The sequence below is a fragment of the Colobus angolensis genome, unplaced genomic scaffold (genome assembly GCF_000951035.1).
Source record: "Colobus angolensis palliatus isolate OR3802 unplaced genomic scaffold, Cang.pa_1.0 Scaffold13, whole genome shotgun sequence".
Taxonomy (NCBI): Eukaryota; Metazoa; Chordata; class Mammalia; order Primates; family Cercopithecidae; genus Colobus; species Colobus angolensis.
In genome coordinates, this window is record NW_012114252.1 from 18,719,678 (window position 1) to 18,735,544 (window position 15,867).

The window sequence follows — 15,867 nt, forward strand, 5'->3', positions numbered from 1 at the left end:
AGAGTGAGAATTATAAATTCACAAGTCAATGATATTAAAGAGAAATTGCAGAATGACTTTAAAAATAATGAAGCTGGTAAATTGTATAATATATGTGTATTTTACCACATTTTTTAAAGTCAAAACATGCTTTTGATAAAGGATTGAAGATTAGTGTTCTGAAATGCTGAATTTTTAATAGTCACTAGTAGAGTACAGTTTATACTGATTTGATTTGACTTGTTATCCTTGGTTAATTGTTGCTAGTGTTGGTGGTTGATAGTGATAATGAGATTTTCACATGAATTTTACACTGCGCCACTTGTCCTGAGTGTGGAAATATCAACATTGGTCTGGATTGTGTTTAAATTTTGAAATTGTTGAAAGCTCATTATTCAATTTAAAGTATGTAAACAGCTGTTGCCATGAGATAACAGATTATGCTTTTGGTTAAAATTCTGGGAATCACACACCAGTTTTTGTTTACTTTTTAATAACCAGAGGCTTATATTTAAAATAGACAAAAAATTAGCAAGTGCATTTTAAATTTAGTAAATTTAGAAGTAACCAACGACAACAGTCATGAACTCATACTGTCTCCACTACTAGACATGTTTTATGACTGTCTGAAAGTATCTAAAACAGATTTTAGGAGCTTTCATATAAATTATATTTCTGTTTTAGCAATCAGTCATGGTAATAAAACAATTTGAGGACAAGAGTATTTATATTTGAGTAGCAGAAAAACACAAGAGAAATCTTTGAACCCTCATAGAGTACTAAACAAAATAGAATTTAATTTTACTTGACATCATGTACACACACACACACACATACACATACACACACACACTTTTTCTTTTGTGTTTTTTTTTCACCATGGATACCATGGATAAATGCTCAGTAGTGAGACTGTTGAGTTGAAGTGGAGATATGTTTTTAATATTTCTAGTATCATTAGATTGGCTTCCAAAACAACCTTATTATTTTACATTTTCAAGCAAACCACCATGGCATGTGTATACCTGTGTAACGAAACTGCACGTTCTGTACATGTAAACCAGAACTTAAAGTATGTATATGTATGTATGTGTATATATATATATAAAATAATGTTTGCTCACATTTTAACTAACAATATATAATTAATCATCAGGGTTAACTATCTTTATTTAATTTCATTACCTGGATTATTTTGGCTTATTCCTTTTTAAATTTCTTTGGATGATTATTAATTCTTTTGAACATCATTGTGTTTATATTATAGCTTTGTTTTCAATGCTATAACTTCTTAATGAGTACTACTTTGGCTCATATGTTTGGTATAAGTTGTTTTCCCTTTTGTGACTTTCTAGGTAATTTCTGACCTCAGTTTTACATACTTCTTTGATACAAACTTGACCTGTGAATTTATTTTTACATTTTCAAGTAAGCAACTCTTTCATCATCTTTTTGTAATGATTTCTATTTTTATGAGATTATTTCAATAAATGGGGTATATCACTTAGGTATTACTAAGTAATAAACCACCCTACTTTAGTGTCCTATAACAGCTCCCCTTTATTATTTCTGTAATTCTGTGACTTTTTCAGGTGGCTCTTGTGCCAGCTCCGCCTGAGTTCTTGTGTGTGGCAGCATGCCTCTGACAGCCAGGCTGACTGGAGGTTCAAGATAACTTCACCCACACATTTGGCAGTAAGTGCTGGCAGGTGGTTCAGGCACTTTAGTGGCTTTCAATGTATCTTCTCATCCTCCAGTAAGCTAGACTGACTTCCAGGAAGCTAGACTTCTTGCATGCAGGTCTCAATGAGGTAGTCCATGAGAGTCAAAACTAAACCTAGGTCATGCCTGTGTGTTCTATTGGTCAAAGCAAGCAATTCACAAGGTTAGTTCAGATTTGGGGGTAAGGAGACAGACCAACCTTATTATCAGTCACATTGCAAATAGGCATGCCATCAGAGAGCAGTTCTTCCAGTCTTTGCAAACTATTCATCATGGTAGCCTGTAAAAGACTACTTTTTAAAGTTGTCCATTTTGATTAAAATTTTAAGTATCCCTTGTACATTTGGGGAAAAGTTATCTTTTTGATAAACATAATTTATTATCTCCCTCTCGTTTTTGATTATCTTTGCACTGAATGTTCTAATGCTAAATAATATAGCATCATTAACCATAAAACTAAAACTACAAGAAAAACAATTGGAAATACACAGGAAAAATCAGTAGATATGGGAAATTTTACTCATCTGTATCATTCTATGTCATATTGTATTCTATTGAGATATTGTAGACTAAAATAATAAAATTATTAAGGATATCCCTTCTTTTCAAGTAGCTATGTTGTATTCACACAAATGACAATACTATTAATCCCTAAAGAAACTCTGATTAAGCTTTATAAGTAGAAATAGTGAGAGAAAATAATCTGAATGCAATACAATAAAATAGAAGTTAGTGAGAAAAATGAAAAACATTCTGGAAATTAAAACAAATTAACAAATATCTCTTAAATAACTTTTAAGTCAAATTGGAAATCCAAAGAAAATTTTTAGATTAATTTATATTATCAATATTTTCTAGAAAATAATCAGCACAATATATAAAAAGCAATAATAATAAAACACAATACATACCTGATATCATTGAATTTTACTAAGCAATGCTCTTAGGAAATTTAATAGCCTATCAACAAATAAGAAAGGAAATGAATGTTTGAACACTCAACTGAAGAAGTCAGACTAAAGAAAACAACAAAACAAACCTAAGTAGTATGAGACAAATCATAATGATAATAGAACCATCTGCTGATTACTTATATGACAGTAACAAAGCAAATAAATTTTAGCTATTCTTTCAAGAATAAAAGGAGAAATCATATGCATACAATTTTTTTAAATGCATAACCACAGATACAAAAGAAATGGAAAACCAGATGAGAAACTATTTTGTATAAATTTATCAAGTAAAAACCGAAATCATTTAAAATGATCTTATACAATAGAATTTAACTCCATGACACAGGAGTTTTCTTTTTTCTTTCTGACTTTTTTTCTCTCTGTTTTAATTTTTGTATGCCTAGTACCTAGAACAATACTGAAAGAGTGAATGGTGAATATCCTTCCTCTGCAATTGGTTTACCTACTTTGTTATTTCATTTTTTTTTGTACTCAACAGAAATGCATGTATACTTCAATTTCCCCTTAATTTTACTGCACAAATTTATTCATAATATCCTCTTACCTGTTTAGGATCTGTAATAGCTCTAAAATGTCCTGCTTTTAAAATTTCTGTTATTAGATTTCATACTTTCTCTCTTTTTACTTTGTCTTACTACAAATTATTCATTTTATTTGTTATTTCAAATAACCAATTTTTAATTCTCTTTATTGTATAGTTATTATTTATTTCATTAATCTCTTTTAAATTTTTTACTCCTATCTTTTAGCTTAATTTGTTTTCACCTTTTAACTTGTTAGGGCTTTGTGAACTGTATGCTCAGATTATTTCTTTCCATTCTTCTTTTTAAAACATGCCATCAAAGATACCATTTTTTTCTCAAAAAAATAGCTTTAAATGCATTTTACAAGATTTTATATACTTTATTTTCATCATATCCCAACAACTCTTTCTATATTCAGTAATACCATCAGACCTTACCTGGGTCAATTTTTCTCAGCACTTTTCCCTCCCTTCCTCCCTCCCTCTCTTCCTTCCTCCCTTCCTTCCTTCCTTCCTTCCCTTCCTTTTTCTTTCCAAAAAGCTACCCATACAGATTTTCTCAGCATTTTAACCTATGACTTGATAAGCACTTTCAAACTGTAGTTTCAGGTCTTTCATAGATTAAGAAGCATTATTATTTTCTCCTGTAAGCTTTTATGTCATTGCCTCTGTTTAATCTATATCCTCTCCCTCCTTTTATGTTCCCGTTTTTCTTGCATGTGAGTTGCAAAACACTCTGAGTTTTGAGATTTTACTTCTGTTTGAGCCTGCAGGCCAGTAACTCAGTGCTCAAAAGTGACCACCCTTTTCTTCAATGCACATATTAAATTGTTTAATTGAAAACTATAGAGATATTTTTTAGTTCCTAAAAAATTTCTTCGGTTTAATCTTAAATCCTCTATTAGTTTTTAAAATTCAAGTTGTCTCCATCCCTTTGTGTTGTGTGCAGGCTGGGGTGTTCTGTGCTCTCCTTCTTTGATGGCTTATCTCTCTTAAACACCTCCTGTGTTTGATTTGATGGCTCAGCTGGGGCAGTCTAGCCTCAGGAGGTGGGAAATCAAGTCCTGTCTAACCCATGAGTCAGGATTGGACTAGCAGGGAAGCTTCTAGTCTACTCTGAAGCATTGGGGGAGACTTTTGTTTCTTGTGATCCCCGATAGTCTCTCAGCTTTAGGGACATGAAGGACTAACCCTAAACACTTACTTCCTTTGTGGGTGCTCAGAGGCCTAGGAAACTTGGCATATTCCTGTGAGGCTGATGTAGTCACTGCCTGGGGCCCACAGATTTGTGCTCAATCATTCTATCTAAGACCCATTGAGACTCGGGTCTCAGATATAGTACTACAAATACTCTTGAGAAATAAACCTCAAAACATTATTTTTCTCTACCTAGGGCCAATTAGAGCAAAAAGTCCCTCACTAACACCCAATTACCTCTAAGTTCTACTGCAGTATGGGTCGGAGAAGAAAGATAATTTACAACTGTCAGTAAAGGAGAAGAAAGATGCATTCATGTTGCAGTTTTCTCAGAATACACTATATCTCTCTTATTTTTTTCTTAGTTTAAAATTATTCCCTTCTTACATGGAGATGCACAAATTCTGATTTTGCATTTTTTTTTTTCTGAAAGAGGTGACTACATTTATTTTGGTTCCACATAGAAAAGACAGATTCATTAAATACATCTTCACATAATAGTACTTTTTCTTAAGATTCCTAACATATTAAAAAGCTTAAATTATTTAAAAATAACTTTATATTAAAACTGGATGTAAGACTCTTCTTTTTTTTTGAGATGGAGTCTCGCTCTGTCACCCAGGCTGGAGTGCAGTGGCCAGATCTCAGCTCACTGCAAGCTCCACCTCCCGGGTTCACGCCATTCTCCTGCCTCAGCCTCCCGAGTAGCTGGGACTACAGGTGCCCGCCACCTCTCCTGGCTAGTTTTTTGTATTTTTTAGTAGAGACGGGGTTTCAGTGTGTTAGCCAGGATGGTCTCAATCTCCTGACCTCATGATCTGCCTGTCTCGGCCTCCCAAAGTGCTGGGATTACAGGCTTGAGCCACCGCGCCCGGCCAAGACTCTTCTTAATAAATGAATTAGTTTTTCTAGCTTGTGGGTGTTGACCTTTTCTCTTCACACCATAGTTTCAAAAAGTAGACATTTGGAAAAATTCTGAAAGAACATTTAAAACTCTCTTATACAAAGTTCTTTGACTGTATAAGATTACAGTTCTTACAAGTAGCAGAATTAGGATGTCTTTGGATCCTAATCAAACTGCTAATCTAACTAGCAGATTTAGGATGTCTTTGGATGAATTAACACCTAATCTTGTCTCACATTGGCATAAACAGTTAGGAAATAGTATTATCCAAATAACAAGCATGAAGAGTTGAGTAATCCAGCAGGACAATTATGTCCTAACAGAGCCAGCTTCCCTCCAGAATCATGTTCTTGTCGACAGTGTTTCAATCTGGGCCTGAAGGCAGTTGCACGATGGCAGTTCTCGGTGATCACGGGCAGGCTTGTAATAGCTAGTGGGAGAACAGCATCTCTTTCTTGTCAATCTCTTTAAGAATGAGGAACTGTTTCTTAGCAGTTCCCCGCCAGGAGACCACCTCACAACCAACTGTGAAAAGCCTCTCTCATTTGTCCACCCTTAGCAATCAGTAGTGATGTGGATGGAGTCATCGTGAGTAGATTTCATCATTAGGACTTCCCTGAAGTGTGAGATTATGTCAGCATCCCACAGAGATAGAGATCTAAACAAAGTCGGTTTCTAGATTTGGGGCAAGAAAGATTCTGTTAAGATGGTGAAGCAAAATTGGGCATACAGACGCTTCTTCTGGCTTCAGAGCCTACACTCTTAACCCCATCCTCTTCTCAAAATTTAATAAGCAAAATTTCAAATAAACCATTAAAATATTTGCAGTCCATTTATTAAATTTAGATTTAAATTTATTTGTTTTATTGATACAAAACAGATGCACATATTTTCAGAGTATATGTGAAAATTTGATACATCATATAATATGTAAAGAACAATTCAGGGTAACTGGGATATTATTCACCTTGAATATTTGTCTTTTTGTTTTGTGGGAACATTAAAATGATTCTCTTCTAGCTATTTTGAAATATACAACAGGTTAATGCTAACTATAGTTGCCCTACTAGTCTATCAAACATTAGGTTTTATTTTTTCTAACATTAATCAACCTCTCTTCATCCCTCCACCCTTCTCCCTACTCTTCCTGGCCACTGGTAAGCACCTATCAACTCTGTATATTCATAAGACCTACCTTTTTAGCTCCCACATATGAATGAGAACATGTGATATTTGTCTTTTTATGCTTGGCTTATTTCACTTAGCATAATGACCTCTAGCTGGTGAGAATGTGGAGAAGGGGAACGCTGGTGCACTCTTAATGGGAATGGAAGTTAGTACAGCCACTATGGAAAATAGTATGGAGGTTCCTCAAAAAACTAAAAATAGAACTACCATACTTGAGCAATTCCATCACTAGGTCTATATCCAAAAGAAAGCAATCAGTGTATCAAAGAAATATCCCCATGTTGATTCAGCACTATTCACAATAGCCAAAATATGGAATCAACCTAAGTGCCCATCAGTAGATGAAGGAATTTTTAAAATGTGATATAACACAGCGGACTACTATTCAGTCATAAAAAAATAAAATCCTGTCATTTGTAGCCACCCGGATGAACCTGGAGGACGTTATATTAAGTGAAATAAGTTAGGTACAGAAAGCCAAATACTGTGTAATCTCACTTACATGTACAATCTTAAAAAGTTGATTTTATAGAAGTAGAGAGTAGGAGAGTGGTTACCAGGAGTATTGGGGTGGAGGTTTGTCGCCTGGTACAAAGTCAGGGTTAGACAGGAAGAACGATGTTCAGTGTTCCATTGTACAGTAGGGTAGCTATAGTTAACAATAATATATATTTCAATAGAGCTAGAAGACAGGATTTTCAATGTTCTCACCAGATAGAAATGATAAATGTCTTAAGGTGATAGATATGTTAATTTTCCTAATTTGATCATTACACATTGTATACATATATCAAAACATGACACTGTATCTCATATATAATGTGTGAATTAAATTTTTTTTAAATTAAACGTGTACAGTGATTAACATTTCGCCTTTCAAATCAAGTTTAACTATATAACTTACTGCACATGCTCTCTCTCTCTCCATTATATATAGTGTGTATATCTATACATTATATATATATTATTTTATGTATATATGTATAATATTTCTACCGGAAAACAGCATATTTTCCTGAAATGCAATACTTAACCTATATCATATTATTTTCCATATTCTGAGTGCTTTAGGATACCAATTTTATCTAGATATACTTTTAGGTACATTTACAGATCTAGAAGAGCTGTTGTCGCCATGCTTGACTGGTCTAAATCCTTGTTAAAAAAACCCTTTTTCTCAAAGAAAAGGGGCATAGGAGAGATTCCTCAAACCTGTAATTCTTTATAGCACTATTTAGCCAGAAATTTATAATTCATTTTTAAAAATATTTTTGAGGTTGTCAGTGTAAGAACGTAGTCAGAGATTGAATGTTTATTTTCTGCTGTTTCTGACTCCTGGACTCTTTTCAACCCTATCTGCCTATTTCTGAGTGGATACAACAGTTTCGTCAATCACAAAGCACTAGTATCTCAATTTGTTGATTAAATGACAGAAGAATGCTTTACACTTACATTGAGATAAAGATGTGTGTAAAAAGCAGCTAAATACTGTCAGTAAACACTGAGTATAGTATAAGAAGATTGCTGCACAATCTGTGGCTCAGATACAGTGGTCTTTTGTCCCTGAATAAACTTGTGATGTGGTGTATTATTCAATGAATGTGAATATGCTTCTTGTTTAACAGAATTTCTGTTAAATTATTGCCAAACCATTTCCTCGTCAGGAAACAGATTCTTGATTTATGGAGTAATAACTTCCTTTTGTTCATCGAATAAGAGATTGAAGAGTCATGAATGTCACTTCGTTTTCTACCTGTCTTTAGACAGAGTGCAACTGTCAGATCCCTGTGGAGGATGTGCACATTGCCATCACTGCTTGCTGTCCCTCTGGCCAGAGGGACACGACGGCTGCCCTTCGTGGAAGAAGCAATCGCCCATTTTATGCATGGTACTGCTCATTGCCACACCAAACATCAGCCACTGGTTGAAAAATGGCTGAGTGAAGACTGTCCAGTGACTTTCTTTTGAGATGGTCAGGCATGAAAGTCTCTGCCCAACAGAGTAACGAAGGCAGAGAGAATTCCCTAAAGCAGTCAAATCATTCCCTGTCTTCAAAATTTTCTCTGAGGGATATGGAGGGGAATGACTCGCCAGAAGTGGGAGAATGTCAAGGGACGGAGAGAAGCAGTGTCTACAGGAAACCCTGAGCGAAACACAGAGAGAAGTTGCTTTCTGGCACTGCCTTGCATCCTTTCATTTCTGCATGTATTTAGGTCATAAGAATACACAAACACATAATCTGAAGGATCTCAATTACATTCAGTAAGAAAGCCTCCATACAATCTCCATGCGAATTCCATTTTTTATGGCAAGGTTACTCCGTATGACTCACCCTAATTGATCTGGAACAAGAACTGACAGAAAAGAATTGTACTGTGTCATGCCTGATGCAAAAGGATTTACAAACATCCTTATAAAAGAAGACTTCCACCTGGAAGATGGAAGGACCTCTTGTCTACGTACCTGTTAGACTGGGGCACAGTCACCTTATTGTGGGAGTTATAGGTAAGAGAAATGAGACAGCAGCTTATTTTTGAGGCCAGGATAATAACGAGTTATTTTAAAAAGGTCTTGGAAACTTGCAGATGCAAAGGAAAAAAAAGAACAGTACTAATGGTAAAAACAAGCAAGTCTGACTGCGTCATTTTGTAGTGAGACAGTGCAGAAATGGGAACTCATCAGAGGGTAACTGGGTGGCGCCTGTAAAAGTGAAGATGTGCTTGTCCCTCAGCAGACATTTGCTGGGAAACTCTTGCAGATGTTACAAGCACAGTTGTAGAAAATGTCTATTAGAGCACTGTTTGTAACTGAAAAATATTTCATTCATATTTTGAATGTAAAGAATAAAAGTGAATGAAAAACTGGAAGCATCACACCGTGCTTTTGATTTGCATTTCCCCAACCATTTAGTACAACCACCATGAAAAACAGTGTGGAGATTCCTTAAATAACTAAAAGTAGAACTACTGTTTGATCCAGCAGTCCCACTACTGGGTATCTACCCAGAAGAAAATAAGTCGTTATATGAAAAACATACTTGCACACACATATGTATGGCAGCACAATTCACAATTGCAAAAATGTAGAACCAGCCCAAGAGTCCATCAATCAATGAGTGGATAAAGAAACTATGGTACATACATATGATGGAATACTACTCACGCATAAAAAGGAATGAATTAATGGCATTCACATCAGCCTGGATGGGATAGGAGACTATTATTCTAAGTGAAATAACTCAGGAATGGAAAACCAAACATTGTATGTTCTAACTCATAGTGGGAGCTAAATTGCAAGGATGCAAAGGCATAAGAATGATATAATGGACTTTAGGGACTCAGGAGAAAGGGTGGGAGGGGTGTGAGGAATAAAAGACTAAAAATTGGGCTCAATGTCTATACTGCTTGGGTGATGGGTGCACCAAAATCTCACAAATCACCACTAAATAACTTAATCATGTAATCAAATACCACCTATTACCCCAAAACCTCTGGAAATAATTTTTTTTTAATGAAAGCATCCAAAATGTAATTTGTTTCCACATTCTTGTAAGCCTCATTACGTATCTCAGGGACAGTTAATACCATCATACCAATTCACAGGTGAGGAAATGGAATCACAGAGAGTTTAAGTACTTTGCCTAAGGAGAATGAGGGGTGAGGCAGGATTTGCAGTCTAGAAGCCTGGGTCTAGAGTTCTCCACTCTGCACTATGTTATTTCTGTAAATTTCTTACTGAAGACTGTATGGAAATGTAGAGTGAGACAGAACTAAAGCTCACCAGCCTTAGTCCATAGGGGAGTAGTGACTACCTAGGGCTTGCTAAGTGCTCAGTAATGTTTGTTGAAAGATGAATCAGTATTTCAATGCTGGGGCAAAGAGTGAGAAACTGGGGAATGTCCAGGAACCAGCTATCAGGATAAGACAGGACTAGAATTAATGCAGCAGTCCTCACAGGTCCCCAAGTCAACAACAGAAAAATCAAAAGCTAAGGTGGCTCTTGTTTGATCAAGGACCTCTTGTACACCGACCTGTTAGGCTGCGGCACAGTCAACGTGGGAGTTGTAGACAAGCTACTTGAGAGTGGTTAATGGTAGCAGTCAGGCATTTGGAGCTGGAGAGAAGGCTGATTCTCCTCAACTAGGATCAGACTGAGTAGGGACTTAAAGCTTCAGAGGTCTGAGCAGCAAAGCTGAGACCAGGCTCCTCGGAACAGGCCGTTCATATACATGATAGAGTTTCAGTGATGAGTCTCAGAAGAAAACAGTTTATGCATGTTTTCCTTAAAAATATGTTCACTTATATTTAGGGAATCCTTCAGATAGCTAATCTAAATATGTCTGTAAAATTTAGTCTCATTCTTTTTATGACATTGTTAGTATAGTAATATGAATATTTCCCAGTGGACTTACTTCCACACTTCCTTCAAGGATTCTCCATTTTATTTCCTACTTGAAGACTGTTCATCAATCACTCTCTAGCTAAGAACAAGTCAATGCTAAAGCACTTAGCTTATGTGACCTTCACATGAATTATTTTTATGACAGCAGCAGGAACTTTCAGCTGCTTTTCCCCCTTCCTTATGAAGCCATGTGGCCCCAAGCAGACGCAGTTCCCTTACTATGCTTAAGGGTGGGCTTCTTAGACCTGTGCGTATCTTAAAAGCTTTCCCTTGAAGGTGCCAATCCAAACTCCAGGTTTCCCCAGCAGATTTAAGGGGCTTTAAATCTACTTGAGCGTGAGTGTTGTAAGATGACTTTGAAATTCTTACAAAAACTGAAAGTGAAATGAGGAAGACAGATTGAGCAATCCAGTTGGAGGGTAGGTGCCAGCAAACCTACTGTACAGCAGGGGTCGAGATGCAGAAAGGCAGAAAGAAGAAAATTCAGGAGAACTCTCCTGAGGGGTGAGCCAAGCCCTGCCATGTAGTGCACAGAGGACATCAACAAACACAGATAACAGGAAATGATCCATTCCCTGTGGTCACTTATTCTAAAGGCCCCAACCTTCAAAGTTCAAGTCGCGATATGGATGACTCCACAGAAAGGGAGCAGTCACGCCTTACTTCTTGCCTTAAGAAAAGAGAAGAAATGAAACTGAAGGAGTGTGTTTCCATCCTCCCACGGAAGGAAAGCCCCTCTCTGCGATCCTCCAGAGACGGAAAGCTGCTGGCTGCAGCCTTGCTGCTGGCACTGCTGTCTTGCTGCCTCACGGTGGTGTCTTTCTACCAGGTGGCCGCCCTGCAAGGGGACCTGGCCAGCCTCCGGGCAGAGCTGCAGGGCCACCACGCGGAGAAGCTGCCAGCAAGAGCAAGAGCCCCCAACGCCGGCCTGGAGGAAGCTCCAGCTGTCACCGCGGGACTGAAAGTGAGTTTGCAGCAGCTGCAAGCCTCAGGCAAGATCCTGCCTACACTGCTGCCTCTCCCTCGCCTCAGCTGTCTTTCCAATAATGTGGAATTTTTCTGTTCATAGATCTTTGAACCAGCAGCTCCAGGAGAAGGCAACTCCAGTCAGAGCAGCAGAAATAAGCGTGCTATTCAGGGTCCAGAAGAAACAGGTATGTTTTGGGCGCAGACACTTTTTAGGAGTCAGGGATTAGAGAAAAGCATCCAGTCTGGGGGAGCTAGAGGTGAGTATCCCCTCTGTGAACCTATTAAATAGAGACTAAAATTTGCCACCCAAAGCAGACATTGCTTTAGAGCAAAGCCCCAGCACTGGCAAATGTAATAGGCTACATGGGTGTGCTTTTTCCTCCAATGAGCAAATGGTGTGAGTGGAAGCATTTCCCTGTGCATGTGTAAGTCTTTATCTGTGCATTAAGCACAGAGGAGATAAAAGGGCCATATGTGTTTCCTCAAGTAGATAATGCCCTCCCATGTGAGAAGCATTATTCATCGCTCCAGAAAAAGCAAAAAAAGCACTATGTGTTAGAATGAGACTTTGCTTATCTCGGTCATAGAAAGTTATAGACATCTATTTTCTGAATGTGCATTACATGTTGTGAAACCAGGTAAAGGTTGTAATGAAAGTCCCTGTATGTTGTGCTTTAATTTTGTTTGTTAAAAAGGTTATTTTACACACACATACGCGTGCACACACACACACACACGCAGATTGTAAAGCTTTTCTTTAAGGTATGCTTTTCCAGGAGATCCAAGCATTTATCATCTTCTTATCATCATCCTTTAGTGATTTCTGACTTTCTTCATGTTCTGCTCATTCCCCAGAACTTTACAGAGTTGGTAGGGCCTACCAAAATGATCAGCTCTAGTTCTTTCATTTGAAGGTGAAAAAAAGAGTCTTTTTATTACATTTATTAAATTATGATGTAACAACTTCTTGATATTATTGTCTATTAAATATATTGAAAGAATATTTTTGAACACCTGGAACGTATCGTACAGCTATAGACCAGAATAGGCATTTTCGAACATACTATTTTGTTTAACCTTCGCAGTGGCTCTATGAAGTCCACAGAATACTTGCAATAATTTATGTGTATTTTCACTTCTGGAGAGAATTACATGAGAAACGCAGTGATAGATAGACCAGGGACCCTTCCATCTCTCTCTTTCTCTCACATAAACACACACACACACGTGCATGAGGTACCCTGACTATAAATTTATTTTTATTCATAAAAAAAAATTTCTTATTTTATAAAACCATAATTTTTGGTATCTGGTTATTATATCTTTGTACCAGTGATCAGGAATAACTGGGCTTAAACTAGGAAACATGCACATTTTTATTATTTTAACACATCATTTTTATTGTTTGCACTTTATAATCTATATTTCTGACATAATTGAAAATAATGCAAAATATGTACTATGGCATTTTTTTGTTTTGACTTATACAATGAGGATTTTTCCTATTTCTAAGTATTTTTCATATATCTGTATAAATTTATCTAACAATTGTTTTAGTTATTTCTATTCTCTTTGTTATAATAAAACGTGCAAAAGTTTTGTACAGAATTCTTTTATTCCTGTGAAATTATATATTCAATATAAAATCCATATAGTGAAATATCCAAGCTAGGGAGAAGAAACATCTTCATCGGCATTGTTTCCAACTGCCATATTGTTTTCAAAACGAGTTACACATGCAATCAAAAATGCGGTGTACCGGTTCTCCACATTCTTGCTAGCATGTTATTTTTAAAATGTATTTTGACTAGTTTAGTAGTTGTAAAACAATATCTCACATTTATTTTGATGTGTTGCTTGTTTACTAATATGAATACACTTTCTGCGTATTTTGATTATTTATAGTTTTATCTTTTGCAAATTTTTATTTATAACTGTCTCCAGTTGTCTGTCCCATGTTTTTATAATTCTGGATAAGCTCTTCCTAATTAGACATATTGATTATTGATCAAAATTTTGATGTAAATATTTTAACGGTTTTGCTGCTTTGTTTACTTGAACATTTTGCATTTCTTTATAGTAAAGCGATAATCTTTAAAAATTTTTCCCTAATGTTAAAGCTAAAAATACATTTGTTCATGATTTGTTAAGTAGTTGACTCCCCGCCACTTTGACTTTTTGATAGTTAAGTGTTTTGTTTTAACTCATTAGTCCTTCTGTTGTTTATTTTGATGAATCATCTCGCATTGGCTTTAACTTCCCCCTCTCTCTTTCTTCCTTCCAAACTGCTATCGCAACCAAATGTATTAAATAGTTCTTTGTAACTCCTTGGTGTTGAAAAACTTACTGTGTTTCATTCAGTTCCTCATAAGAGTTGAATCTATGTGAGACTCTTTTTTGTTGTTGATTAATTATTCTCTTTATATGCTTTAAATAATCTTTTTAAGGTCATTTGTATTATAAGAGGCTTCAATAACTAGTAGGGTCAGGATTCTTCCATCTCCTTAACCTTCACTGCTAGTATCCTCCTGTTTCTAAATACTAGTTTTAAAAATAAACTTTAACTTTACAATGTTAAAAAAGGTGTAGACTCATTTCAGCAGATTGAAGAAGGAAAAGAATAATAGAGTAGGAAAGAAATATCTTCTTGGGTCACATTGTCCCAAAATTCTCCTATTAATACTTTCATGTATTTGTGTTTTAATGGTATCCAGGAATAGTATACTGATGAGAATCTCTCACCAAATGATTTGCAATTTGTAGATTCAAACAAAGTGAAAAAACAGGTACCCAATTTTCCACAGCCCAGAAGTAGTTACTATAATTATTTCATGGTTTGTCCTAGACCTTTTAATAAACCTTGATACAGTGTGCATATAGGTATATATTGCACACAGTTGAGACTTGAACAACACAAGTTTTAACAGCATGGATACACTTACAGGTGGGTTTTTTTTTTCAATAAACCTATTGAAAAATTGTTTGTAGATTTGCCATAATTTGAAAAAACTCATGGAGGAGCTATGTATCCTTGAAATGTTGAAAATATTAAGATTAATTAGCCATGTCATGAATGCATAAAATATATGTAGATACTAGTCTATTTTCTTATTACTATCATAAAATGTACACAAAAGTTAAAAATTGTCAAAACATATGCATACAAACAGACTGTACATGGCGCCATTTGTAGTCTAGAGAAATGGAAACAAACATAAACATGCAGTATTAAGTCATGACTGCATAAAATTAACTGTGGTACATATAGTACTACTGTAATAATTTCATAGCCACCTCCTGTTGCTACTGCAGTGAGCTCAAGTGCTGTATCTGCTTAAAACACCATGTGATGCTCATCATCTCGGCATGAACCAGTTGTATCTCCAATAAATTGGGAATTGCAGTAAGAATGATTTCTCATGCTTTGTGTCTAGTTTTCATCTTGCTTAATGCAATATCATAAACCTTGAATAACCCCATGAGACCTATGGAAAGTGCGACTAATGATGCTGGAAATGCTCCCAAGAAGCAAAGAAGAGTCATGACATTATAGCTGACCCTTGAACAACACAGGTTTGAACTGCGAGGGTCCACTTATATGTGGATTTTCTTCTACTTTCCACCCTTGAGACAGCAAGACCATCCCCTCCTTTCCCTCCTCCCCCTTAGCTCACTCAATGTGAAGAATGAAGAACTCTCTAATGATCCCCTTCCACTTAATGAATGGGAAATGCATTTTCTCTTCCTTATGATTTTTTAAGTAACATTTTCTTTTCTCTAGCTTACTTTATTGTAAGAATACACTACATAATACATACAATTTATGAAATACATATTGATTGAGTTTTTGTTATCAGAAAGGCTTCTGGTCAACAGTGGGCTGTTCGTAGTTAAGATTTTGGGAGTCAAAAGTTAAGCACAAATTTTTGACTGCGTGGTATCAGTGACCCCTAACTCCTGTGTTGTTCAAGGATCAACTGTATTTGTTCATATATATATATATATGAACA

General features: G+C 36.0%; 1 protein-coding gene across 2 annotated transcripts in view; it reads left to right on the forward strand.

Moving 5' to 3' along the window:
- Positions 1 to 11,146: 11,146 nt before the first annotated feature.
- The window catches only part of TNFSF13B (tumor necrosis factor (ligand) superfamily, member 13b), a 33,997-nt gene continuing 29,276 nt past the window's right edge, over positions 11,147 to 15,867 (forward strand). For both annotated transcript variants that reach the window (XM_011933878.1, XM_011933879.1), the window contains exons 1-2: positions 11,147 to 11,852; positions 11,958 to 12,042. In XM_011933878.1, coding sequence (XP_011789268.1) covers positions 11,514 to 11,852; positions 11,958 to 12,042 — 424 coding nt within the window. In that variant the 5' untranslated portion in view covers positions 11,147 to 11,513. The remainder of the gene's footprint in view (positions 11,853 to 11,957; positions 12,043 to 15,867) is intronic.